This window comes from Equus caballus, chromosome 5 (assembly GCF_041296265.1).
Source record: "Equus caballus isolate H_3958 breed thoroughbred chromosome 5, TB-T2T, whole genome shotgun sequence".
Classification (NCBI taxonomy): domain Eukaryota; kingdom Metazoa; phylum Chordata; class Mammalia; order Perissodactyla; family Equidae; genus Equus; species Equus caballus.
Window position 1 is genome coordinate 29,525,683 of NC_091688.1, and position 27,570 is coordinate 29,553,252.

The 27,570-nt window shown below is 45.3% G+C and overlaps 1 protein-coding gene across 1 annotated transcript in view; it reads left to right on the forward strand.

Annotated features, from left to right (window-relative positions):
* The window catches only part of LMX1A (LIM homeobox transcription factor 1 alpha), a 153,820-nt gene continuing 126,250 nt past the window's right edge, over positions 1–27,570 (forward strand). Inside the window, exons 1-3 of the mRNA XM_023640808.2 lie at positions 1–230; positions 1,012–1,109; positions 3,297–3,483. Coding sequence (XP_023496576.1) covers positions 1,034–1,109; positions 3,297–3,483 — 263 coding nt within the window. The 5' untranslated portion in view covers positions 1–230; positions 1,012–1,033. The remainder of the gene's footprint in view (positions 231–1,011; positions 1,110–3,296; positions 3,484–27,570) is intronic.

Below are 27,570 nucleotides of genomic sequence, written 5' to 3' on the forward strand. Positions count from 1 at the left end.
ACGTCCCGAGAAGGCCGGCCACCCGCAGCCACGTCCCGGCCCGGCCCGGGCGCGCCAAGGAGCGGAGCCAGGGGCCGGCGCTCGCTCGGGCTCCCTCCCGGGCGCGCCGGAGCCGGGGGCGGCCGCTCCGGCTGCAGCTTCGAGGGCCTACCCCTCCCCCGGCCGAAGCTTCCCGCGGCGTCCGGCCGCTTCATTCCGCTCCTGCCACGAGGCGCGAGCTCGCCCATCAGGTAAGGAAGGCTGCCCGTTCCTAGGCTCCAGCTCGGGCGGGCGTGTTTCTGAAAGTTGATTTGAAATGCGTCCAAGAGTGAGCAGGGCCAGCCACGGCTCCTCCCCGAGGCGACTTCTTTGCTCCTGCAGACATTCCCGGCACCGGCCGACCGGCGGGAGGACCTCCCCGCGCGCCCCGCACGCCGGCTCCCGCGCGCCCCCCAGCAGATCTCAGCGCCCCGAGTCCGAGAGCAGGCGGGACGCTCTCTGGGTCGCTTGCTCTGCCTCGGCCAGGGCAGGTGAGGGACGCAACGGGGCCTGTCGGAGCGCGGGCTGTAGACCTCGGAGTCCCGCGTGCCTGGGCCCGGCCCCGCGAGGAAAAACACCCACTCCTTTTATCCTCATCTTATCCCAGTAGCTGGGTTCCTGCGGAGACGTCCCTAGGGCCCACTTTAGTATAGCTTGGGGCGGAGTCGGACTCGGGATGGGAAACCTGGGACTGGGGATGGAGTGGGGGTAGGGACTTGGGGGGGGGGGAGCAGGGGAAGGAGAAACGCAGTTGGGGGGCGGAGGCCTAAGTACATAACGCGCTGACTTCGAGTGAAATCAGATCAGTCAGAGCAGTTCGCTGTGACTGTCTTTCTCCTCCCACCCCACAGTTCCCTTGGTTGGACTCTACCCTCCTGGCTCATTCTGGTCACCCCGGACACTCCCTCTGTCCTTTCCCAAGAGTGCAGTGGCTGTGGGCGCCGCGTCCCAGAGGGCACGGACGCCAGAAGCGTCGTTTCCTCTCCTCTACAGGTCCTCCCGGCCCGGCCCGAACATGCTGGACGGCCTGAAGATGGAGGAGAGCTTCCAAGGCGCCATCGAGACCTCGGCCTCCTTCTCTTCGCTACTGGGTGAGTGTTCAGGCCGTGAGCCTCGGGCGCACCCTCCTTCTGCCAGGCCCCAGCTCTGGAGCCCAGCTCTCTGAGACCGGGTGGGCAACAGGGGAGCTAAAGCCCCGCTTCCTGCACTCAACTGAGCCCACTCTCTGTCCTTCCTACCCCCAAAGGACAAGCCGCCCCAGGCCTCACGCGCCCGGGCACTGAATTCCCCAAAGCCACGAGGGGCGGGCAAGCTTGCTTACAGGCGGCTGAGTGGCAAGTGATTAAAAATACCCAGGGCTGGATTTTTAATCACGGAGCTGATCGACATCTCTTAAAAGCCGCCTTCTTCTTGGCGGCCTAGGGGCGAGCATACGAAACCCGAGGTCCGGAGCGCCCAGACTCGAGGCGGCTTCTCGCGCCCACCTACCCCAGCCCCAATCTCAGCCTCCGGCACGACCGAGAGGCTTTTCCGGGCCGGTGGGCAGCGCAGCGCGGGGATTAGCCCGCGCGGCGGGGCCCTCGCCTCGGCTTTAATTAACTGGAGCCGGCTCTTGGGTCCGGCGGGTTCCCCCCGCCTCCCCAATCCCTTCGCAGCGATCTCGGAGGAGCGGTGAGCCAAGGGCCTCGAGAGAGGATCCACACGCGGATCTTCCAGAGCTGAGGCCAGGGATTCCCACCCCCAGCCCCCACCCTGGTCTTGGTGCTTTTCAAGTTTGGGGAGCGGGTGCTTTAATTTTTTTAGCGGGAAGAATTTTCGTTTTATTTGAACCTCTTGCCTCTTTCCCTCACTCGGAACCGCTAGAGCGGGGTGAAGGCGGAGGATGAGACAGTCCCACTGGAGAAACCGTATCCAGAGAGGAATCCCACCTCCCCCATTCCCTAGATGAAACGAAATCACGCGCACTGCGTTCGCCTCTTTCACCTGCCCTGTCGGAAACTTCCCGACTCGGTCCATCCTCGGAAGAGCGCTGGGGCCGGAGCCGGCGCTGGCCTGGCGCAGCGCGCGGACATCTGCGTTCAGCGGACGTCGCGGCTCGCTGGGGTGCGCTCTGCCCGGCCCACGTCCGCTCCCTACGCCCGGGTCGCGACCCTGGACGCTGAGGCAGGGCAGAAAGAAGAGAGGATTTTTAAACTGAGAACTCTCTCACTACTTTTCCTAGCCCAACCTGCCCGTGCCTCGAGGTGACTGGACTTGCTCACGAGCCGGTGGCCGGAGCCCCCAAGGGGAAAGCGACAGGAGGGTAGCAGGGAAACGGGGAAGGGTCAGGCCCTTTGGGACGCCACGAGCAAGGGTATTGTTACCAGGGGACAAGGCCGTCTTTAAATAGCTGTGAAATGTGCCTACAAAGGCGGCCAAGCGTCCCCCCACCCTGAAAAAAAAAAAGCACTCCTACCCTGCAAACCAAAGGAACAAGACAGACAAAAGTCTACGGGGTAGGAAAGAGGATTCCCTGTTTGCGCTGAGTCGGTTTGGGGTCGGTTTCGCCCTCATGCCTGGCTGCTGAGCGCGCCTGATTCCCGGAAGCCTGGCCAGGACGCTCCGCGGAGGCTCCGCGCCCTGCTTCTTTTCTTTATTTTTTTCTTCTATTCTGATGTTTCTTAATTATGAGGAACCCATCTGCAATTTGCACGCCAGCCAAGACACAGCAATTTGGGGTTCATTGGGTTGAACAATACTGAGTTTGCCTGGGGCGAGACGGTATTTTTCTGTATGCACGGGACCTTTTAGGAGGAAAAAAAAATTGTTTTCCCTAAAAAAATAGAACAGAATTGCGTTTTAGCAAAAGACAAAACCAAACAAAAAAATTTTTTACACACAGTTCTAATAGTAATCAACAGACAAGCATAGTGAATGATTTAATGATTACGTGATAAATCGGGGAGCACAAATTTATTTGTAGTCTCATTTTTCAGGATGCGCTTACGTTTGCGCTCATACCTAGGCAAGTTTGACTAAGGCTTCTTATTGATTTGCGCCCTCTCCCCCGGTGGAATTTAAACCTTCCCACATGGTCCCTGTTTATTAGAAACGACACTTGGTTTGATTTTTCCCTGCCCTCCAAACCTCGGCTTGGTTGATTGGCAGGGGGCTTTCCCTGGTGGGGGGCGCGAGGGAAATCCGTGGGTGTGGAGTGGTCCAGAGCGCGTCCCGCGGCCGGGTTTGGCCGGGATGCTGGGCCGGCGCAGCTCACCCGCGAACGTCTGTTGCTGCCGTAGGCAGAGCGGTGAGCCCCAAGTCTGTCTGCGAGGGCTGTCAACGGGTCATCTCGGACAGGTTTCTGCTGCGGCTCAACGACAGCTTCTGGCATGAGCAGTGCGTGCAGTGCGCCTCCTGCAAAGAGCCCCTGGAGACCACCTGCTTCTACCGGGACAAGAAGCTCTACTGCAAATATGACTACGAGAAGTAAGTGTCGGCGCCTCCGGAGCGAGCCCCACACACAGGCATCAGCGGGCGCGGGAGACTTTGTCTTCCTTTACTCCTGTCCGCTTCTGGAAGGCGCAAGGGGCATCCGCGTGCCCAGAGACGCATGATGCCTGTTCACCCTCATCCTATATACTCCCCTGGGCGGCGGAGAACTGCGCGGGTGCGCGCAATCACGGCCCGGGGCCCTCAGAGCGCAAGCGGTGGCTCCCCTCTGTGGTCTGCTCGCCTAGTTTTCACTCCTCCCAGGCCCCCACCCCGACGTGGCCATTCCCAGAGGACATTCCTCTGTCGGGGCTCCGACCCCATCAAGCTTGTCCCCGTCCTTCACTGGGGTGCCCCACGGGCTGCCAGTGGCCCTTGTCTCCTCGCCGGTTCACACTCCACCTTACCCACATGTCCGCGCCACCCGCGCGCTTATCCCCAGCGGTGAGGCTGTATTGCTCCCACGACTTCTGTCCCTTGTGAGTGTTTCCCACTTGGCTTTGTCCACTGGAGTCCCAGCAGATAGGGCTCAGGAACGGCGCTGGTGCCCCTCTGAGTTCCTCGCACACCCTGTTTGCCTTTTCTCTCACCGTACTCTCCACCTCCCCATTTCTCCAAAACCCTTGGACAAGGGGCTATTAGGCCAGAAGTTGGGGCCTGATTTGAGGCCCCGTCGTCCATCCTCCACTTCCTCCCTAATTCCGGCCTGGGTATGCGTTTCTGCTATGCAGCAGGTTCAGTTCCTTCCTGTCGACATGAACGTTCTGGTGTGATTTGAGAAGAATTAGGAGGCAGATCTTTAAGAAAATGGATTCTTTCGAATCTAGGGTTCTGTAATGTCTAAAGCCTGGATGAGGCCAGGGAGCGGGAGTGAGAAGGATTTGCTGGTTCTCGTCAGGCAGGGCCTGAGTTGCTTAGTGGACCTAAGGAGAGGGAACTGCTTTTCCTTGTCAGAATGGCTAGTTAGTGGGCACACTGTGCAAGGCATTGAATGAAAGAAAAGTGGCTGAAAAAGGCCTCTGTTTTTGTAGACCAGGAGTCGTGTATGTGACTGAGCGGGCGTGCATATACGCGCAGAATCCCGCATTTGTTACAGGCGAATAAAAGGGACAAGACTATATGTCAATAATCGAGGAAGGGCCCGTGTGTGAGAAAAGCAGTTTCTCTCACGTTATTAAAAGCACCAGGAAAGGAGGTGTGCAAGAGAAGTCTCAATATAACAAAAAGCTCCGAGAAGGAACAGAAATATCTTCTCTTTCATGCTGCCTGGGTTACTAAAAAGTGACAAAGCGATTAGACCTAGTGACCACACACATAAAATTCTTTCTGCCACTCAGTGCTCCTTTGCCATAGTATACTTGATTTTTACCCCATATGGAAACAGTATTGGGCATTTTTGTTGTTGTTTTGAAAAGACAACTTTACGTTTTCAGCACTAAAAAAAATACATGTTCAATTTTGGATGAGTTGCGCAATACAGAAATATATATATAAAGAAGTAAAAAATGCATGACCGCTTCCCCAGGTGGTAATTATGGTTAACATTTTTAAAAGAAGATGTGCCTCTGTCTGTTCTTGGCTGGCTGTTTATTGTCACAGTATCTGAGTCAAAGTGCAATTTTTAGGTAATTAAGCAGATTTTGCCCACACCACTTCAAGTAACACCAAAGCTTCTGGTTGATTGCTCGCTTTTTTTCCTCTTGCTTTTTATCTGAAGGTTTTGGGATTGTGGAGACCCAATCTTCATCTTTCTGCTTATAGGTTACTGAAATGTCCACATCCTTCAGGCACAACACTAGCAAATTCAAAAGTATTGGAGCTTAGGAAAGGATTTGGGTTGTGAATTTCGATTCTGTTTGTTAAAAAAAAAAAAATCACGAATCAAAGAAGGCTTAAGGGTCAACACAGCTGTCTGGCCAGTCAGATCTTCTTTAAGGAAGTCAGGCTGTGTCAAGAGGAGAAGAAACAGTTGTTGTAAAGTACTTAACACAACAATGTCCCTTCCATTTCAGCCTCCAGGTTTGGCGCGGTCTGGGCTTATTAGCCCAATAGGTCAGTTCTCCCCTCACAAAGCTGTTTCTGCGAAGGGAAAATTGCAGGGATCAACTTGCCAGCTGTTGGCCAGAACCAGAAGATTTTATAGACCGAATGTGAGCTTCATTGTTCAGAGAGGTGTTGATGTTACAATGAGGGTTTTTAATTTGAATTTTAACATATATTTAGGAAACACAGATGTCCAAAATGGAGTTGCTTCTCCTCTTTAGCTAATGGCACACGATCAGCACTGGTCTGTGCCTAGCCCCTCTATTGTCTCTTTAAGATTAATTTCTTTTCTCTTCTCTCTCTCATCCCAATCCCATTTTTCTAACAAAACGGGGTTTCAATATATTTAATACTTTTAACGATATTAGTCTGCATGGTAGGTACTTTAGGCGAGAAAGGAGAGGTTTGCTTTCCTGTTTGTTTGTTTGTTTTAAATTAAGCTCAAGACAAAATGCTGTTATTTGAAAGCTTTTATGGAGCTTCTACATGTAAGGCGCTTGGCTAGGTGATGAGAGGACATTGAGCAAAAGTCTCAGAGCCTGCCTTCAGGAGGCTTATAGCCTAGCACTTTTTCCATCCGTTTTATCCTAACTATCAAGTATTTCTCGAAAGCCTCTTCTGCTTAGAGTGCTAGACTAGGTGTTGAATAGAAACTATGCAGAATGACCAGATAGTTATCCTTCAGAGGGATTCACTTCCGTTTTAGATAATAGTCATGAAACAGTTACAGAGAGCACTTTTGCTCTTTAAGAAATATATTTGTAAACATAATTTTGCCCTTTCTGGTGGATATTTTTAAAATTGGAGGCCCAACCAACGCAAATGGAGAGGAAAATAAGATGGAAGTTAAATTGGTTGGACGATGCTGGTGGTAAATTATGGAGAACTTCATACAAAAATACGTATTCAGGTGGGACGCTTGTCTCCAAATTCATAGAGTTTAAATGCTATTTCTACACGTTACAATGGAAGAACATATAGCTAATGTGCAGGCTTCACTGTAGGTCATAAACATAATATTAACAAAGTGAGTTTGTCATATTTATTTTAGCCATTTGTATGTGCATTTCTGGCTGTTGGGCAGTTCTGCATTTGAATTATTAGATGCCTGTTCATGGTGTCAGGCAGCTAGTTAAAAAGTGAAAATTCTATGCTATCAAATAGTTGTTACACCTTCTTGATGTCAAACACCAAATTTGTCTAAGTAAAAAAAGTTGAATTGACAGTGGCATCTTAGACACAGCCCTTCATTTGAAGACCTCGGGGTGTTTTGTTAAATATTTACCTCATGCACTATGACACCCTTAGGAAAAATTTATCTTCTGATCATCCAAAACAAATAAGCATTTAAGGCTGAAGTGTAGAAAAGTGATTTATGGATGTCTAGAAAATAAGAACTAGAGGTGATCTTTATTGTTCATGACATGTCATCAAAGAAGGATGACTAGTTAGGTGGGATGATGCATTTACAGAATTGATGAAGCTGTATCATGTCATAGAAGACATCAAGATGCTATAGGTATGGGTGTTTTAAAACGGGACTCAACTGTCTTCAACGTTCTTGAAAGTTAGCAGACAACCGAAATATTTTCTAGCCTAGGAGACTTCTATGTATTATAACTGTGTTCCCTATTTAACTGAGTCCTGTATGACTGGGTCGGTTGGTTTGGAGTTTTCCCTGAATTTGTTCCAAACAAATGCTGTAGTTGGACTTACATCGGAGACAGAAGAGGCTGCTGAATAACAGGAATGTGGTAATACAATAGATAATTAAGCCTTCTGGAAGGGATCCCACATTTAAATCAAGTTTATATTGTTTCTTTCATGTGCCTGGCAGCTGGTTGTGTCAGGCGGGGCCCTCTCCCCTCCCGTATGAAGTTTATCATTATCCCTTAGATTGTTCTGGACATCCTAGGAGCGGTGTGGGATAGTATCGCTGTCATCAGGGCTGTTCTCATAACATCATAACTCCCCACATGTCAGCAAATCACTGGCCTTGGGAAACCTTTCCTCAGAGGACCCGTCCATGTTTTCTCCTTTTCTTTTGGAGCAAACCAATTTTCTGAAGAAAGGGACTGAAATGGGGCAAAGTGCCTAACACACTTTGAGCTTTCTCTGTCTTTCTTTGGACCTACTGATTGGCAGCCCTGTGGAGAAAATGGCTGAGGTAATGATCTCTATTAGGATCAGTAATGAACTAATTCTGCATTTTATCAGGTGGTGTAGGATATGTGTGTGTAGGGAGGAGAGTTCGTTTGGTTTTTATTACTGTGACATTACTTGGAGATCAAAACTGAGCATGCGGTTACTCATAAAAGGAGCCCAGAGATGAAATTACAGAGGCAATTGTTAGAGTTTTGCTGTACTTTATCTTTTGTTGGCCCCACTTCTGGCATAGTAAAATTTAAGGAATATAAAAATCAAACCCAGCTAGGTAATAAATTGATGTTGGCGTTAAATTGAAGGGGGCCTTAGCTTGGGATAAGCCCCATCCATGGGCTGTGGCTGTGTTTGTGCAGGCCGATTTATCTGCTTTTTTATTTATTTAGAGGTTGATTGGAAACAGTCCTTGCTTAGAGGTGTTTTCTCTTTTTTATATGTATTGGTCCCTGGATAGGACTTTCTTGGAATCTAAGACAAAATTTTGAAATACAATTAGATAGCAGGAGCAGATATTAATAGTATTCTGGGAATTAGATATGAACATTGCTTTTCAGAATAAGCTTGTGGGATTCTTTTGATCCTTACATAAATGGAGCACATTAAAAATAGTTATTTATCCAATCCAGTTTTACATACTGTAGAGTTCTGGGACTTTTGTCACTTACCCGGCTAAGGAGTTGTTTTTGCCATTCACATTTCAGCGACAAGAGCTTTTCTGAAAGTTCATTGTTTGTCTTGCTTTTTAGTTTCATTTTTCTTAATGTATAACTTTTGTATTAACCAAAATACTCTTACTAATTTTAGAGAGGCCTCTTTGTTGTTGCTTTTTAATTCTGGAAAATTTTGGGGGAATAATGAGCAGATACTGTTTCTCTAATGAGAACAATTCCATTTATTAAATTATCAGCTAATTGTTTTTTCTGGTCAAAGCAATTATTTTGGATCAGTGTTTGGACGTGAGAAAATAGACAAGGATTTAAAATATTCGTTGTCTTGCCAGAAATTTATTAAAGCTTCTTAGAGTAAATGCATCTATACAATGTCGTTGTTGAATTATATCAAGTTCAAAATAACCAATATTGAATCATGTTAACTTGATTATTAAGTACAGTTGTCCAACGCTGGGAAATGAACTATGGGGGAAAAAGTGCAGTCACATCTACCATAGAGAGGTTTAAAAATAATTTCTGCCTTAACTATGAAATCTTAGCTCTACTTTAGTGCTTTTCAATTTTTTTTTTTTACATCTTTCTAATATCGACTTTTAAAGGCCCTTTCACATCTCCAGAGGGGAATTCTTAGCAAGCTATTTTTGGGGATAGATAAGGAGGTTTGGGGGCAGCTGGGGACAGGGAGTGCCTCTCCCACAGAGCAGAAAGGTCCCTATGTGCAAACACCCTGTCCTGTTTCCAGCATGCCTGACCTTCCTGCTAGGAATACCATATATGTTTTTCTGAAAGCGTCTTAGGCACAAGTAGAACAGTGTTGTTGCCAGCAGCATTTTCAGATTTGGTTTGGGGATGTTGGTAATTTTAGGAGCAAAGCGTAGAGAAGGTTCTGGAGAAAATATCAATTGAGGACAGAGAAAAGAAGCCCTTTCCTCCTTTGTGCCTGTTTTCTGGAACTGCCAGAGAAACTGGCTTGGTGTTCAGAAGGATTTACATTTTCTCCATAGTCTCCTTGACTAGCATGATGTGGGACATTTTAGTCAATTTATCACAATTAGAATTAGTTCTGTTATCATTGACCAATGTCGGCTGCAGCTTTGTGTCTCTTTGTCATAGATTACAGGAAACCTGGCCAGCCAGCCGTCTTGCTGAAATGAAGCGAACACCTTCCAAATGTCAGATTGTTATTTTAGTTGAGCATGATTATCTGTCTCTATATTTTTAACCAAGATGAAATTAATAAAATCGCTATGGCCCTGGCATTAATTAGTGGGAGGATTAGAGCTCTATCAGCTAAAAAGGAGGTGTAAACACTGTAATCTTGCTACATGTTTGTTTTCACACTACTGAAAATAAATAAAATGAGACTTAGGATAGGGATTAAGTTTCTTTTGGCATTAGACAGCAGATGCAATTGGAATGCAGCAGAAACACTGAAGCGTTGGTGAAGACATCATGGAAGGAATAAAACTATGGCGCCACGTCAGTTTCTCACCTTGAGGGTATACTTGGTCTCATCATGAATAGCCCCAGCTGGGTAGTTAAAAAAGGATTTTTAAAACCTACTTCTGTGCTGTTCTTTTCAGTGGTGAACCAAGGCAACTGGGTCATCTGTAGAGCTTGTCACCTGGCTGCCATGCTTGGATTAGCTAGAATTTAATGAAACCATTGCCAGATTCCCCATTATTGCACCATAATGTCATAACGACTAAAAATACAAAATGGACTGTGTTTTTCCTAGTCCTTTAACTGAAGTCACATGAAAGAGTTTGGTCTCTTCCAGCCTTTCAAGATTCCAGTTTGGGGATCCTATTTTTGGGTAACAGTAAATATGTCTGGCTTTTTTGATTCTCTAGGCCTCCAGTGTCTCCCCACCCTACTAGGCTTGTGTTTCATCATTATTATCATATAATGAACAAGCCCTGATAGATCTCTGGCCACTATGGATTGAACTACCTTGTCTGACAGGCCCAATTAAACTCTGTTCATATGACAAATATCTTTAGCATCCAGCATGGCTGGGAATGACCTGTGCTATATCTAGATTTCACATGGTCCCATCCCCTTCTGCCACCCCCTCACACACCCCTGCCCTGTGGAATTCTATTAACTTGACTCTTGAGCATCAGCTATTACTTAAACACCATCTCATCAACTGCCTCATTTTTTTTTCCCCAGGCCGTCCTTACAGACTGTTAGTCTTCTTTTGATTTACTCACTTGGAGGAAACAAATTCATCTTTTAGATGCACAAAATAACAGTCCTGCCACATGGCCACCTAGTTATGGAGCAGGCTCAGCTCCATAGTTGGCAAGGGGTGTTACTCTCAGGTTTGCATGATTCCGTGACCTTTAGTCTTTGGGTGACCATTTAGGGACCCCTGAACATCAAGCTGAGTGTGCCTGGCACCTTAGTGGGTGCTGGGTCGTGTCCTGCCGCTATCGGTGTGTGTTTTTGGTGGGTCAGAGAAGTGCCTGAGTCTGATGCGATCACCAGTAAACCAGGAGAAGGAGTCATTTGGTGAGAAGCCTGGCTAACATTCTGATAGGATGTAAATGCTTTACTCACTTTCGACTTTTTTTGCTGCTTCTCTAGACATCAGGCTTCTCCAGCTTGGAAAGAACCATCCCTTATCGCTGGAGCCTCAGGTTCTGCGGCTGCAAGGAGAAAGGCTCTTCGGAGCAGCCTCCTCCCCTACTTCTACCCCGCCCCTTCAGTTACAGGCAGGCAGGCAGCCACTCCTTGACTCACAGTTCTGTTGCCTCCTCCTTATCAAGCCTCAGGAACTTTTAAAAGGATTTTTCAAAACAAAACAAAACAAAACACCCCCTCCTGAACTCCAGATTAGCCTCTTAAGCTCATTAAAGTTCCTTTAAATACCCAAATGTTGGGCTCCTGGGGACTATCCCCCCAAACCATATTTTCGTTCTTCACATTGTTGTCATTCACTGTGCAGCAGATTAACGCCAGCTCCCTCCGTGCCCAGAAGCGGTCCCCTCTCTCTCCGCAGGAGGGTCCGAATATGGCTTTGTTTGAGTCCTGGATAGCCTGAACCTGAGTGGGAGTGGATGCCAGCTTGGCCTGGGGCCCCCAGCTCCAGGATGGAGAAGAGGTTGATGTCTTTGGGGACAGGAGGGGGCCCGGGAAAGGGAATGGGCGGTTGAACGGAGAAGGTGAGGTGTGTCCAGTTTTCAGGAGCTTGGTCGTCTTTGGGCCTCCTCCCAGTGACTGGGGAGAACCAGAGAGGGCGAGTGCTCTGATGGCCGGGATTTAAAGGACTGTCCTTGCCCTAGAGTGTCAGGGTGGTTTTGGGAGCCCTTTTGTTTGGAACCCAGCAGAAACCCTAGAGCCCAGTTTCTATTCATCCCTAGGCATTGCTGGCTCGTCACAGTCCAGGGGTGGAGTTTTATGGCCATACCTTCCTTTTGCCTTTACTTCAGTCTCCTTTCCAAAGAGCCTCCTTAATACATCCCACCCCCTCTCTGTCATTTCAGGCTTCCTTCCCTAAAGCTGGCTCTTGGGGAGAGCTTTCTGGTTTTGACAGTGGAACAAATCCTTTTTAACATAACCATCGAGAGTTTCCTCCCCTGCTGCTGGCTCCCCTCACATTTCTCCTGCTGCCCCTCCTCGCATTGTGTCAGGGATTCCTTTGTGCATGTGTTCCTGCTACACACACGCTCATGTGCGCGCGTGTACACACACACACACTTACATGCACTCACGCACAGTGACAGCCACTGCCTTTGCAGGAAGACAGGCATGGCTCTTCAGAGATGAAAACCAATTGGCAGTGCCTAGAGGTAGACTTGGCATTCCAGAGGGGAAGAACACCCCAGGAGACCCCTCCCTGCATCTTTTTGGCTGGAGTGTTCCTTGGTCCCTGCACCTCTCTTCCCCCTGGGGCTCTGTGCACCTGGAGTCCCTGGGTTCAACTACAGCACTGGTCTTCCAACCCCATTTTCAGGATCTCAGCTCAGCCTTGCCTTCTTGCTTGTCTTATGCTCTGAACCCATCTTGTGACCTTTTAAATTTCAGTTTACCCTGTGTGCAGGCTAGAGCCCGCTTTTAACTAGCTGTCAAATTGGACAACATATTATGAAATAATTCACATTTGGATGTACATGATAATATGGTATACTTCCAAAGATACTTTTTAACTTGAAAGGTGTTTCGTCAAAGGAATAATTATCTTATGGTAGAATTTTGAGCCCTAGAGTGGGGCCAGTAAAGGAGATAATTTTGGACGGAATGCAAATAACACTTCGTAGGGAGCTTCCCTGTTTGTGTCTATGTAGAGCTGGCTGTGGTTATACACCGACTCCTTTTCTTCTGGGTTTTACTTTCTCTGTGCTCTGTTATTGGTTGGGGTCTTTCATTTCAAGAGTCCATGTCTATAGATGGACGGGGCTTGGACAGGTGGAAATGAATGGTTTGGGCACTGCACAGCTCTCTCCAGGACTGGAAAAATAATTTGAAACACGTTTCCTGCTGTCAAGAGATGTCCAAGCCACAGTTTCCTCTTCTATACAGAGGAATATAATAGTAACAACCTCATAGGGTTGTTGTGAGAATTAAATAAGATAATGAACATGAAAGGCTTTTGGTAAAATATGGAGAGCTATGCAGGCTTGGGTATTATTATTGTTGACTTTTTTTTTTTAAGATTTTATTTTTTTCCTTTTTCTCCCCAAAGCCCCCCAGTACATGGTTGTATAGTCTTCATTGTGGGTCCTTCTAGTTGTGGCATGTGGGACACTGCCTCAGCGTGGTTTGATGAGCAGTGCCATGTCCACGCCCAGGATTTGAACCAACGAAACACTGGGCCGCCTGCAGCGGAGGCTGTGAACTTAACCACTCAGCCACGGGGCCAGCCCCGTGGCTTTTTTTATATAAGTAAAAGAATACATATTCTCATATTCTTAGAAGCTGTGTATGATAACCCAACACAGTGTAGTGGTTATGAGCATAGACTCTGGACCCAGCATGTCTGGGATCAAATCCTTGCTCTGATGTTCACTAGCTGTGTTACCTTGGGCAAGGGTCGTGCTTTCTCTGTGCCTGTTTCCTCTCTCTGAAATGGCGATAATAATAGTACCAACCTCATAGCATCATTTTGGGTTAATATTTGTAAAGCATACAGATCAATGCTTGTTTTATAGAAAATGCCAGAAAAGGAGATGTGGAAAAAAAAGTATCCTTTTCAATTTTCAAAGAGCCTTCACATATATTCTCTCTTTTGGACCTCACAACAATTTTAAAAGTTCAATAAGGAGAGTTTTGTTTCCCCCCTGCATTTTATAGTTGAGGAAACTGAGGCTCAGAGAGGTTAAGAACATGTCCAAGGTCATGCTGTTGGTAAAAAGAGAAGCTGGGATGCTGTCCCCAGCCGCTGACTCCTGGTCCAATGGCCTTTTCTCTAAATCACCCCATCTGCTGCTTGAATTCTGGTGTTCACACCCCAGTGAGATCACAATTCTCAGTTTGTCCTGTTGAACCAGCATTTGGAAAACAAGTCCCCACCTGCTAGATACTTGAGCTTTCAGGCAGCCTTCTGACGGTCAGCTGTTTATATATTCTGTGGGTTTAGAGGAAGTGTTTTGGATTTGGGGATTGCCTGAGTGTTTGTGTGTGTGTGAAAGCTGCTAGTGTACACTCATCCCTCCTGTTTGTCCAGCGCCTCCACCGGTGCAAAGCCATCCTATTCGATCCTTTCCTGTCCCATCCCATCTGTACTGGTGTCCATCGTCCCTCTACCATAGCTGTTCTTCCCCACAGGAAGAGTGACAAAAAGGCAGACAAGCATCCATTTTCCTTCTCTCCAGCTCCCAGAGTTCACTATTGGTGGATTGTTCTGGGAGCCTGTCTGCACATTTGGCAGCAGAACTGTTAAATATCAGATATGGAGCCTTCCAGACATAACTTCCATTGGGACTAGCCAGCAGCTGTCCATCCATTTCTTGGATAACCCTTTCCAACTTTTCTTCTGAACTGTGCTGTATTTTCAAACAAGCCCCAGCCTCAGCTAGAAAAGATCCCACTGTGTCCCATATGAGGCTGATTTCCAGAACTGTTGACTCCCTCTTGTTTATTACTTGGCCTGGCTGGATTGAAAAAGGGATAACAGAATCTTGGCTTTAAGGAAGTCAAGTATTCTTGTATGGTATTATTTCTCTCACGACTGCTGACACTTGATTCTCTTAAAACTAGTTTCAGTCAATTGTATTTTTATTTTTTACTGAGGAAGATTTGCCCTGAGCTGACACCCATGCCAATCTTCCTCTACTTTTTAGTATGTGGGCTGCCAGCACAGCATGGCTGCTAAGAGAGCAGTGTAGGTCTGTGCCCAGGAACCAAACCCAGGCTGCCAAAGTGGAATGAGTCAAACTTAACCACTAGGTCACTGGGACTGACCCCGGCCAATGTTAAAGAGGTGAAATGTACATCTGAATTTAATCTCTGTAAACTGATATTTAATGAAACTAGATATTTCAGGTAATACCCGAGCAACTAGAATACACTTTACCTAGTTGTATGTGGATTTCCAAAATTTAGAATTAAGTGAAATCTTCTAAACACTGGTTTATTAATTAAATCACTCCTTCCTTCATTTAATCATCAAACAGACTTATTAAATTCCTGTATGTGCCAAGTATGTAGAAATGAATAAAACAAAGCACTGATGTATTAACAATCTAGCGGAGATTGCTTAGAGATATAAATTAAACGAAGCTTGAAGGAAGAGTAAAATTGTTTTAAGACAGGCATGGCTGGTGGGATAGAGAATCAGCTTATCTAAATCCCTTGATTCTGTATTACTATGTGCTATTCATTATCTTCACAGTGCTTATCACAATTTGAATTATATATTTATTTGTTGGTTTGTTGTCTGTGTCACTAGATCAGAAGCTCTTTGAAGGCAGGGACCTTCCTGTTTTTTGTTTGAACTCCTGCATCTCTAGCATCTTGCATGGTTCTTGACCAATAGTAGGCATGAGACAAATACATGTTGGTTGAATGGATAAATTAATCAATGAGTGGGTTGGTTGGAAAAGCTTCAGGGAAGAGGTAATATGTTAACTGGCTCTTGGAGAATGAATAAGAAGGTGTGACACCCAGGTGGAGATGTCCAGGAGGCAGTTGTACGAGAAGATCTGGAAACTAGGCTGGACACAAAGCTTTAGGATATATTATCATGTAAGTATGAGAAGAGGAGTATGCCCAAGGGGATACTATGTAGAATGAGAAGAGGGCCAAGGATGGAGCTATGGGAAGCACCAGCATTCAAGGAGCCCTGGGAGTGTCTGATGGAATGACACAGAGGCAGGAGAGACAGGGCAGTGGTGAGGAATTTCAAGAAGTAGGGCCACCTATTTGCCCACGGAATTGGCAGTTAGTCATTGGTAATCTTGTCAAGAGTAGTTTTGTTAGAGGCATGGAGGGGACAGGGTAGCATTTTAATGGGTTGTACAGTAAAAAGAAATTGAAGAAGTAGAGGCAGTGATGTGTCCAACTCTTTTGAGAAGATGGATAATGGAAGAAGGATGAGAAGGGAAAAAGATAGTGCCTACGGTAGAGATAGAATGAAGGGAAGATGTTTTAGGATGGGGTAGTTTTGAGCCTATTTGATAGCTAAGGTGAGTTTAGCCAGGAAAGGGAGGAGGGGGAGGATCCAGGAGAGAGAGGGGCATCCAATTGATAGAAATGCCTCAGGGTCACATCTAGGGCACAGGTTCTGCCTCTGCTTTGATCTTTCCCAGCCATTCATTCCCTTTGTTCTTTTGTGCATTTCTCTGTGGATTAGCCAGAATTGATCGCCACAGGACAGAGGCTGGCAGAAGGTGGGTTTATTTTCAACCACTCTTCAGGAGTCTCTCCACTGCAGCTTCCCACGTAGCTTCTTTCCCAAGGTCACCCTGGCTATGGGCCTGAGGATGACAGTAGAGTGAGGCTCCAACCTATATCCTTCTTCAGATACCGGCTGTTCTTAGTGTAAACCTCACTCGTCTGTCATCTTCCTGTTTCCGCTTCTCATCCATGCAGAATTCTGTTTGGTTATAGCATGGTCCAAGGTGTACACTCTGTGGCTGATTCCCCAGGACAGGTGTGCAAGCCTCCCCAGACCAGGAACTAGTCAGTAGTCCTTGACAACTAGATCATCCACATGCCTGCCAGTTGAAGGGTTTTTGCTTCCTGTTGTACTCAGGAGAATTCTCAAGAGAAGGGAGTCTAGCATGGGGACACTGTCTTCTGAGTTGACCAGACCACAGTGGCCGGGTCTCTGTACCTGGCTGTCACTATGTTTTACAGTCGTCTTCACATGGTTGGTTCATATGTTTACTTCCCCAGACTGGAGGCTACAGTGATCTAATGGATAGCAGTGGGTTTTTCAGACTTCCTGAGCTTTAGTCCTGCCTTTGCCTCTGCTTTGGCTGGATGGACCTGGGCAAATCGTTTAACCTCTTTGAGATTAGCTCATTATCCCCTCAGTGCCTCTACCTTGAGCTCTTGGAGGCATGGAGCATGATCACAAACTGCCTGATGTGTGCAGTGGGGGAGTGTTAATGTTTTTGACAGGGAGTGGGAGAGCAGTGTGTGGTCAGGTGAGAATCCTTCCTTAGGTCTAAGGCTGTCAGATCCATATGACCCTAGAATAGAAAAGGTGACAGAGACATAAAGGCAGATCTCTTAACATAGAAGGGAATTAAACTGAAATTGGTGCTGCCAAGGAAGCTGAGTATTTTCCAATGGCTCCGCCTCTGTGGCCAGTAAATTCGGTGGAAAATACATCAGTGATAGGTTATTTGGTATCATAGACACTCACCTGATTCATGGAATGAAATTTTTCTACTCATCAAATGGTGTAGGGGCCTAGTATAGACTGAGTCAATAGTACTATAAGGGAGAATTGGGTGGAGAACTGTTAATACAAACTGTGATACTTAACGATGTATTATTTTTCAATTTCCCTGTTGACAGTTAAAGAGGAAGGGCCAAATGGACTGCACTCTTTTAAATGGCAACATGGGCACAGTGGGATTGTTGGAAAGCCATTAGTAGCCAAACCTAGTTAATATCAGCTCAGGTAAATGCTCTCCATCACTGGCCCCTTTCCCCCAACTCAATTATTGAAGGATTAAAGGACTTCCCCAATGAACTCCCTTAAAAGTTTAATGATGTGCAGTATTGCAGAGGTCGAACTCTTACAATGAAGTGATTTCAGCTTTGGCCTGACACTGCTGGTTAATCAGAGAGGAACAAGGGTTCCGAAGCTCACATTACCTGTAATATGGTGAGACCCACCGTCAATAAAGTCACATGGCGTGGAATCCAGGGAGCTCATATTCCTGACTTTTACCACATTGAGCTAATTTCTGGGGGCAAGATGGAAGGAGAACTTGTCTTGCCTGTGGCCCTCCGATCGGTTGTGGCTTCCATATAGATAGTACTTATTCTTTCTTAGAATTGAATAGTGTTTTTAGGAGAAGCTAATGGAGAGATATGCGTCCAGGGCTTTGGTCTGATGTTGTAATTGTGCCTAAAGTGGTCGGTTGGTCCTCAGTGGCCATTGCAGCATCTTGAATATGAAGCGTGTTTTTGTTTGGAGTTGCCCTTTTTTTGGGTAATAGTGCACACACACACACACACACACACACACGGACACATTCTGTCCCTTTATGTAACTGAGGATGTGCATATGTGGGATCATGGCTGAGGTCAGAGGTGTAACCTGTGGCCAGAGAACCAAGTCGACACCTCTTGGTTTTTGTGGAGACCTAACCCAAGTCCTCAAAATCACCGGCACCAAGGGGTAAGTAACTGAGCTAATCAGCCACAAACAAGCTTACGATCCACAGGCATCAGGACACAGTGAGTGTTATGGATATGTAGGTGTGTAACAGAGAGTGCATTGAGGGATGAGGATGTCATCACACAGTGACTGGCACTTTCTAGGCTGGTGGCATCTATCTTACTTGCCAGGTCTCCATGCACCTCACTGACATCCTAATTAATGAATCATTCAGTATTCAGAAGTCCAAGGGTCAGTATTTCAAGGGTCATTTCTAATTTTAAAACCCTATCTGGTATAGGATTTCCTAGGTTTGTTTGTTTGTTTGTTTTGTGTTTTAAAGCCCATTGCTTATTTGGTTGTTCTAAAGTTGGAGTTTGGATGACTACCATTTTTCATGTATAATTGTTTTCAATTTTCTCTTCTAAAAAGTGAACATATCTTGCCACAATTTCTTTCTTTCTCTGCTCCAAATTTACCATTTAATTGAGAATATTGTTATATTTAGGATAAGATTTAGAATTGTGCCTCTAGCCCTCACTTTTAGCCAGCCTGAAAGGTACATTTTAATTACATTCACTTATTTACCTATTCAGCTAATATTTACTGAGCACCTGCCATGTGCAGGGCATTGCTGTAGGTACTTGGGATGGAGCCGTGAACAACAACAAAGACAGAATCCCTGACTTCATGGAGCTTACGTTCTAGAGGGGAAGAAAGACAATAAAGAAAGAAAATATATCTTCTCCTAGATATCCACAAGTTTCCTTTCTCCTCCTACTTAAATATCCATTTATTTAACATTGCAACCCACCCCTACAGTTGCCATTCCCCCATAGCTTCTATTTTCTCTTTTCCTAGCCACTAATCACCTTTTACTATATGCTGTAATTTACTTCTTTATTATGCCAGTATCTTGTTTCCCCCTTAGAATGGAAGCCTCATGAGAACAGATCTTTATTTTGTTCATTAACAAAAGCCTGGAACATAATTTTGTTCACTAGTCTAATGCCTGGAACATAATAGGTAGGCAGTGATCCCTTTGGGAGGCCCGGAGTGACTGATTCACTGATAACGCTGTCTCACCCTAGTGGTGAATGGAAGTGATGGGAGGGTGATTCGAAGGTATTCCACCTGAGCTGGGTACCCTTTACTGAGATGGCGAAGAGGTGAAGGGAGCGGCGGCAGTGGAGGCAGCAAGACTTGGATGTGGACAAGATAATAGATCTGCTTCTTAGCACCATTATTTTAGTCCTTAAAAATTTCCCTAGAAGCCCAAAGGAGGGGGAAGTATAAAGGAGGCAAGTGAGTGAAAAATCCAGCAGTGTTGATATTTGGAGACTCTGGAATAAAGGTTTTAAACCTGGGCTTTGCTTCAGGATATCCATGAATCCCTTGAATTACTTTTCCAGAAGTATGTGTGTATGTTTTTCTGGGAGAGCGGTTCCATAGATTTTACCAGATCTTGGGAGCTCCCTATGGTCCCAGAATGGTTGAGTTAGTGATCTGGAGGAAAGGGAAAGCATTAGGCACATTCTCACATGAAGATAATAACATTATAAGAATGGACAGCAGGAAGACGAACATACCCTCCCACCCCGACACGGACCAGGGTTCAAATCCCAGCTCTGTCGCTCTGCAGATTAACCTCTGAGGAATCCACCTCCTTATTTCTAAAAGGCAGAAACTCTCTTTACATACGTGATAGGGAGTAAAGATTATGTGTATTTATACAGCATCTAGTAAAGATCCTTAATAGATGGCAGCTAATTATACTAATAATTTACTCACTAATGTTCAGCAATGCCAGCCAACTGTAGACTGTGCCTGTATGAGCAGTTTTATTTTCATACCAGTGGTTTATTTCTTTCACTACTTTTAAACCTCAGCATTACTTTTCTAGGAATTCTCCGTAGATACACCTAATATTTTAAAGGATGTAAAGGCAGACGGATTGCCTTGTGAAGTTGAAACACACATCAGATTCAAGAAAGAAAAATCAAGAGCAAGGAATACTTGGTTTGAGAACAGGAGATTTAAAACAGATAAAATCTACTTCCTATTGTTGGTTTATATGAACTGAGTGATAAACTTAAGCTGCAGGCATCCAGTATTTATTTGTTTCATAAACCCTAAACTGAAAGATAAGTAGCAAATTTGTTAAGCAGGTTTATGTTTACCCTTCTTTGCCAACGTTATGATCACTTCTTGGCAACTGAAGGTTGAGTTGAGTTTTAGAAATTTGATTACAGCCATCAGGAGAAAAGAATGTATTTGAATTCCACAAATGTGTGAACTTTCCAGGTCTCATATATTTAACAGAAGCTCGTCTCTCTCAGAAGGTACCAAAATGACAGGACTTATTAAAGTTATTGATCATTCTTTATAAAGAAGGCTGTAGAATGGACCCTAGTTAACCAGTTTGCTAATAGTAATTTAGTGAATGGGTGAACACTCCAATTTTCAAATGTATCTATGACACTAATTAATTTGTGCATACATTGTGTGAGTGTTTTAGCTTTTATGAGGAGATTCAAAATCTTTGAATTTGTGTTTTCTTTCTAAAATCACATACAGTTTCTCTCAACCTTTCTAATATTCACTTTGAGGCTTCCAGGCAAATCTACTGGCAGTGGGCATTGAGAGCCTAAAAGAGAGAAACACTTAGAGAGTCTGCGATAACAGATGCTATAATCACATAATCATCACCACAGTCTCATTCGAACTGAGGAAATTGATGTTCAAAAAGGCTAAGTGACGGTCCCGATGTCACATGGTTTCTAAGTGGTGTAGATGGGAATCAGGCTCAGGCTTTCTAATGGCAAGTCCAGCACTCTTTGCACTGTGTCACAGCTGCTTTGTCTGGATGGCAAAGCCCTGGAGATGCTGCCTGTTCTAATCAGCAGGCTGTGTGGAAAGGTCATGCTCACCCCTTCCATGGAAATTTAAATTCAAGCAGTACTGGGACTATTGCTGAGTACATAGTTTTAAGTCACTCTCTAAGAATCACTGAAGTGATCTTCCTGGACTCAATTACACAAAACTCCATCTGATTACCCAACAGAATGAACATTGATTGAGAAACAGAATCAGCAATGATGGATGGGTTAACTTGGTAAATTGTCCCTTTCACCATTTCTTCTGGGTTTGGGCACATGTAATCTCGACCATTAATTATTGTAATTATATCCTGAGCACAAGAAATATTTGTATATTATATATATTTTTTGTGTATGTGTGCATATACAACATACATGTGGAATCATTGGATTTTAGAGATGGAAGGTACTTCATGGGTCATGGATAGTATAAGAGTTAAGAACACAGGGTATATTGCCTGATTTCTAATCTTTATTTTTAAAACACATCTCCTGTAGATAGCGTCTAGCTAAGTCTTGCTTTTTTCTCCATTCTGATAGTCTTTTTCTTTTAATTAAAGTGTTTAGTCCATTAGCATTTAATGTAATTATTAATACAGTTGGACTTTGGTCTACCATTTTGCTATTTGTATGCTATTTTATTTTCTATTTTGTTTTTACTTGCTATTTATGCACTCTACTTGTGTTTTGCATTTCTCCATTCATGCCTTCTTTTGGTGAGTGGGATTTTTTTTTTTAGAATGTCATTTTAATTTACTTATTGGTTTTTTAACTAATCTCTTTAGACTATTATTAATTTTTTTTTTAGTGTTTGCTCCCAGGATTACAATATGCATCCTTAAGTATTCACAGTATACTTAGAATTAATATTGTATTATTGCATACAACGTGTAAGAACCTTGGAACTACGTGCATCTATTTACTCCCTCTGTTTTTGCTATAGCTGTCAGAGTTTATATCTCTGCTCTTCAGATTGGGTAATTTCTATTGATCTATATCTAAGTTAATCAATGCTTTGTCATCTCCAATCTGCTGGTAAGCCAATCCAGTGAATTTTTTATTTCAGATATTGTACTTTTTAGTTGTAGAGCTGCTCTGCCCAGTACAGTAGCCATGAGCAACATGTGGCTATTTATATCTAAATGAATTAAAATTGAATGCAATTAAAAATTCAGTTCCTCAATTGCACTAACCATACTGTAAGCTTTCAATGGCCACATGTTCCTAGTGGCACTGTATTGGACAACAAAGATATAAAACATTTCCATCATGGCAGAAAGTTGTATTGGACAGTTTTGTTACAGAATCTCTATTTGATTCTTTATTACAGTTTGAATTTCTTGGATAATATTTCTTATCTTTTCATTCTTTTTGAGCCTTTTTTTTTTCTTTTTTCACATCCTTGAGCATAGTTATAATAGATGTTTCAAAATCCTTATCAGCTAATTCCAACATCTGGGTCATTTTGGGGTTGGCATCTGTTGATTCTCTTTTCTCTTGAGTATGTGTCATGTTACTGATTTTAGATTATTTCCTGGACACGATGCATTATAGATAACCTGAATTCTTATGTTCCTTCAAAAAGTGTTTGTGTTTTATTTTAAGAAATTTCCAGTGGGCGTTTAACTTGGCTGGACTCAAGCTGCAACCTCTGTCTTCCCTGTGGTGGGAAGCATCCCAGTTTAGTCCTTTGATCCTGAATCGGGCTGCTTGGAGTCACCTAGTGCACATGGGGTTCAGGGGGCAGCTAAAAATTTGGGCAGAGCTCCTCTGTAGAATTTGGGGCTCCCCCTCTCTGGGTCTTTCCAGGTTTCTTCTCTCACTTTTAGCAGCTGTGGTTGCCCTGAATTCTGTCCTCTGGTCCTCCCAGCCAGGAAGACTGTGGCTTTTCCAACTAAGAGTTTCTTAGTCATTCTGTGTGACTAAAACCTATACAAACAGGAAAATCCCTCAGTTCTAGTCCCTTCTGCCACATGCTGACTGCCCTTCAATGTCTGTCTGCTTTTGGTCATTGTCTGGTGTCTTCACATAGTTGTTTTCTATATTTTGTCTAGTGTTTCTAGTTATCTGTGGAAGGATTTGTCTGATAGGAGCTACTCAGCCATTGCTGGAAGAGGAACCTTGCTTCAGATCTTGACTTGGCCACTTAACTGTGTGACCACGTTACTACCTCCTGTGCCTCAGTTCCCTCCTCTGTAAAATGGGAATAATGATACCCAGCTTACAAGATTGTTGTGAAGATGAAATAAGTGCACTTAGAGTTATTCCTGACAGAGTAATTGCGCTGTGTTAGCTGTTGTTAATATTATTAGGAGTTCAATCTTCTCATTTTGCATAAGTGGAAGTCACATAGCTGATTGGTGGCAGAGCTGGCACTGGTACCCTAACCCCTAGCTGGGCTGCACATACACTCCGTACGCATACGCAAGAAGTATGTTAGCCTTAGAGATAGTTGTTTGCCTATCAATAACATTTTTGATTATTCAATGTGCTATAACTCTTTATAAATTATTTTTTGTTTCCATGGGACTTTTTGAGAAGTAGGTGAGAGGGCAATCTGACAGATTCTACTAATAACAGCCTTTTTTGTCAGACTCCATCAAAGTTTTTTGTTTCTTCCATTTTGTTACCTTTTATTCATCCACATCACCGAAAGGCTTTTTGGGAGGAGTTATTTTGGCATGTGGGCACTTACCGCCTTCAACCACATCGCTCTGTTCTCTTTCCCCGTTTAGTGAGACTGTTCAGTTTCACTCCCTTTACTATATGCTTGAATTAGCCTTCCCAGACTCACGTCATGATATTTGCCCTTCACTCAGCAGTCTTCTGGGTGCTGACATGTTTTGGGGACAGAGAGGCCCAGCCTTGCTTAGAGATCAAGCCAGGTACCTCAGCTCTTTGCACATCTGCAAAGGTGTGGGTGGGAGACCCCTACAGTTCTCAGCTCGGACGGCTCTCTCTCACCATGGGGTGAGGTGTACCCTGATGCACATTGATACAATCATAAGCATCATTTTGTGTTTTGAGATTTCTGCCCCAGAGAAACAAGTTGCTTCTTCTCTCTTGACAATTGCCTTGTGAGCCAAGATTGTCTCAGGAAGGCATGTTCTTTCCATGTGCATTTGAGATAAGACAGGAGACCCAGGAGTGCGAGGGAATAGGACATGCATTTCCCTTTGTTATTCAGCAGGAAACCTAGAACTCATTGGAAAATTAAGGTCTGCCTTAATTGTCTCTGTGAGTATGGCTGAATTGCGTAAAGCTGAATCTCTCCATCGGTCCACTTCCCTGGAGACTCATCCACACAGTTGTGCTTCTAGCAGGATGCCCACCATCATGGGCACAGGTGCACAAGCCCTAAAGGTGGCCCCACCAGGTGAATCATCCCTCTCAGTCTTTGCTGGGTTCCTGGCCAGCTGCTGGAACAGACTTGTAGGTGGGTGCGAACACTGCAGAGGTATAATAGGAAGCTTGCTTTCCAGACCCATGGGGCTTGTATTGGGCTCCCTTGTCGCCACATGTTAACTGTCCACACCAGGAAGGTCTCACTGTGGGGCTGCCTTTGTGCCCACCGACAGAATGAGAAACATGCAATCTACCTGTGCCCTGCTTCAGTCACATGCTGACAGGTTGTTGCTGGAGCTGGGACTGACATCTAACAAGTGAACACTGTCCCCAACACTAATCACAGGAACAGATTCTTGGCCCAGTGGGCAACTGATCAAAATACAGAGGTTTCTGTGTGACATCGTGAGAAAGAGCTAAACAAGACACAGCTTGGTGTTTTTGTTAATGAGTTTTTGTTTCTCCCAGTTTGTGTCTTAGGCTCTTCTCCTCTCTCCTTCCACCCTCATTGCTCTCTCTTTCCCCCCAGACTCGACCCGAGAGCCAGAGTGAATGAAGCCATGCAATTTCCAGGCCTCCATACGAGATGGAAATATTTTTCCATTAAAGCTCCTTGTTGGACTCTCTAAGGAGAGGTGGTGGCTGTGGCAGCTTTGCCCTCTACCCACCTTTGAGAATTCCCCAGTAAAGGCCTCTCAGGGAGAAGGATTTACAATTGAGACAATGCCGCTTTCACAGCTTTTAATTACACTTGACTCCTTCCAAAGCCTCCTGCTGGCAATAGCTACCTTGTTGAAAAGGGCCTGGATTTGGGCTGAGAGCAATGTGGGAGGCGCTCCCTGGCTGGGCAGTGTGTCCAGACCCGGAGTGGCTCCTGCAGTCCAGCAGGAGTTTCTCTCCCTGGCGGTGGAGTGCTGGGGGGACAGAAACCTGAAACTGCCAGCGGGGAGGTGGCTCCTAAGTGTAGAGTATTCAGAGCAACAGGGAATGGCTGCCCCGTGTCTGATGTCTTTTTTGTGGGTGCCGGGATGGGATTTGGGGTTCAGTGCTAGGCCCCAGGACTCAGCAGCGGTCCTGCTCTTGCCTCCTGGCTGTCCTGCTTACCCAGAGGGCTGGCAGTCTCTCTCACAAGTCAGGCTTGACTGTGTTGAGGTCAGGATGACCTGGGGCTTTTTCTGGGTGTCCACATCTGCTGCAGCAGCCCCTTGAAACATGGCCTGCACCTGTGGTTGGTTCTGGACGATGTGCAGGTAGAGTTAGCCCATGTTTGGCTTGGATTGAGATCTTTTCTCTCCTTGAGGTACTGCTGTTCCTCCTTTTGGTGCCTCTGTGGTCCTTTCTCATAGTCCTCTCCTTATCTCTCTTTTGCTTTCTCCCACCCAAGGAGTGCATCCGCTCCCCTAACTTCAAGTGGCATCCTGAGGAGAGTGAATGTTTAATCTTACACGTAGCAAGCTCACCTCTACCCTAGTCTCTAGACTCATGTTTTCAACTGCCTAGCAAGGAGATTTGAAGCTAACTGAGTTGTTGAGCCAGAGTAGGTAGAGTAGGCTTTCTCCATCTCAGCACTGTTGACATTTTGGGCTGGATAATTCTTTGTTGGGAAGGGGCTGCTCTGTGCGCCATAGGACGTTTAGCAGCTTCCCTGACCTCTACCCCCTAGATGCCAGTCTCAGTTGTGACAATCAAGAATATCTCTTAACATTGCCAGATCTCCCCTGAGGGGCAAAATCTCCCCCAGTGGAGAACCACTGGGGTACAGTGATGTTAGTAACTTAAATAGGAACTGCATGCAACTGAGCACGTTTTGGGGAAATAGATGAGTTAGGTTTTAGAGATTTGTTACCAAGGGTGTTGGCAGAAGACAGAGTGAGGAGGGCCTGGGAAGAGGTGGGAAGGAAAAGATGCAATCACTTGCAGAAAGAAGTGCTGGAGATCAAAAGGTCAGCGGTCCAGTCTAGGTTCACCTCTTGACTAGCCAGCCCAGTCTCTTGACTTAGCAGGCTGTTTCTTTATCCATAAAATGAGAAGTTGGCCTGGATGAATTGTAAGGCTTTGTTGCCCTGTGACTCTTTCTCTACTAGTTTCATACCCTTGACCAGTTCTAAAAGGCTGCTTTCTTCATGGATGGAGCTGTTCCTTCAAAGGGAAAGAAAGCAGGTGGAGGAGGAACACACTTTCTGGGAGTCTGGAAAGCAGTGGTGGTTCATATTGCCCTTTTTTGCAGATATTCCTAGCTGATCCTCAGAGAACCATTCATTTGCCTAGAGGGTGCAGAGAAATACTGATCCTCAGAAGGCATCATATGGAAATCGGACTCACTGACAGCTCAGGCATGTCCAGAAACCAAATATCTTCCCTCTCATCTCATCTGCCCGCTCCCCCTCCTCCCTCTCACCAGCTCCTTTAATCATCATTTCCATCCAGCCTATTGGAAAGATCTGGGAGGCCAGTGATGGATTTGACTGAACAGTGTGTAATATAAAAGGGCAGAGCTGAGCCTGAAGGGACTGGGGGCTGCAGGAGCTCCAATATTGCTTCCTCCAAGAGGGCAGTGCTGGGGAGCCCCGCTGGGATTACTCACACAATATTACTGCCACCGGTGAGGGTGGAGGGAGGAAGGGGAGGCGGGCAGACACGGGGGAGGGTCTTAGGATAGCTGCGGATGAGGCCCAGAATAACAACAATAATAATGGCAATATTTTCATAATAGTAAAAATAGTAATAATTGTGTTTTCCAGGTTTATTAACTTTGGGAAGTCTGGTTTATTAACTCTCTTGGCTTATTAACTTTGAGAAGTATTTGCTCGTCGCAGCATATGCCTGAGGCTGGCTGGTGTGTTTGAGTTCATCAGTCTCAGGCTCTCCAAGAGAAAGAGGGGCACAGGAGGGGGGAGGAGGGGGGGCAGTGATATTTGAAGTAATTAGAAAGACTTTATTGAAATCAAATGCACAGGCAAGAAATGGTAATTAACTGAGAGAAGAGGATGCTCTGTTCTCTCTCACCCAAGGACCGAGGGGCTGTCACAGATAATCCTCATTTGGGGACACTGGAGAGCTTGTGAAAATGCAGTGGTGGAAAGAATATTTTTTTAAAATAGAGATCTAAATTGAATAGTGCAGAAAGGAAGCATACCTTTCCTCCTATAGTTACCATTGGTACAAAATACAAAAAGGAAATAAAATAACCAAGATAGAA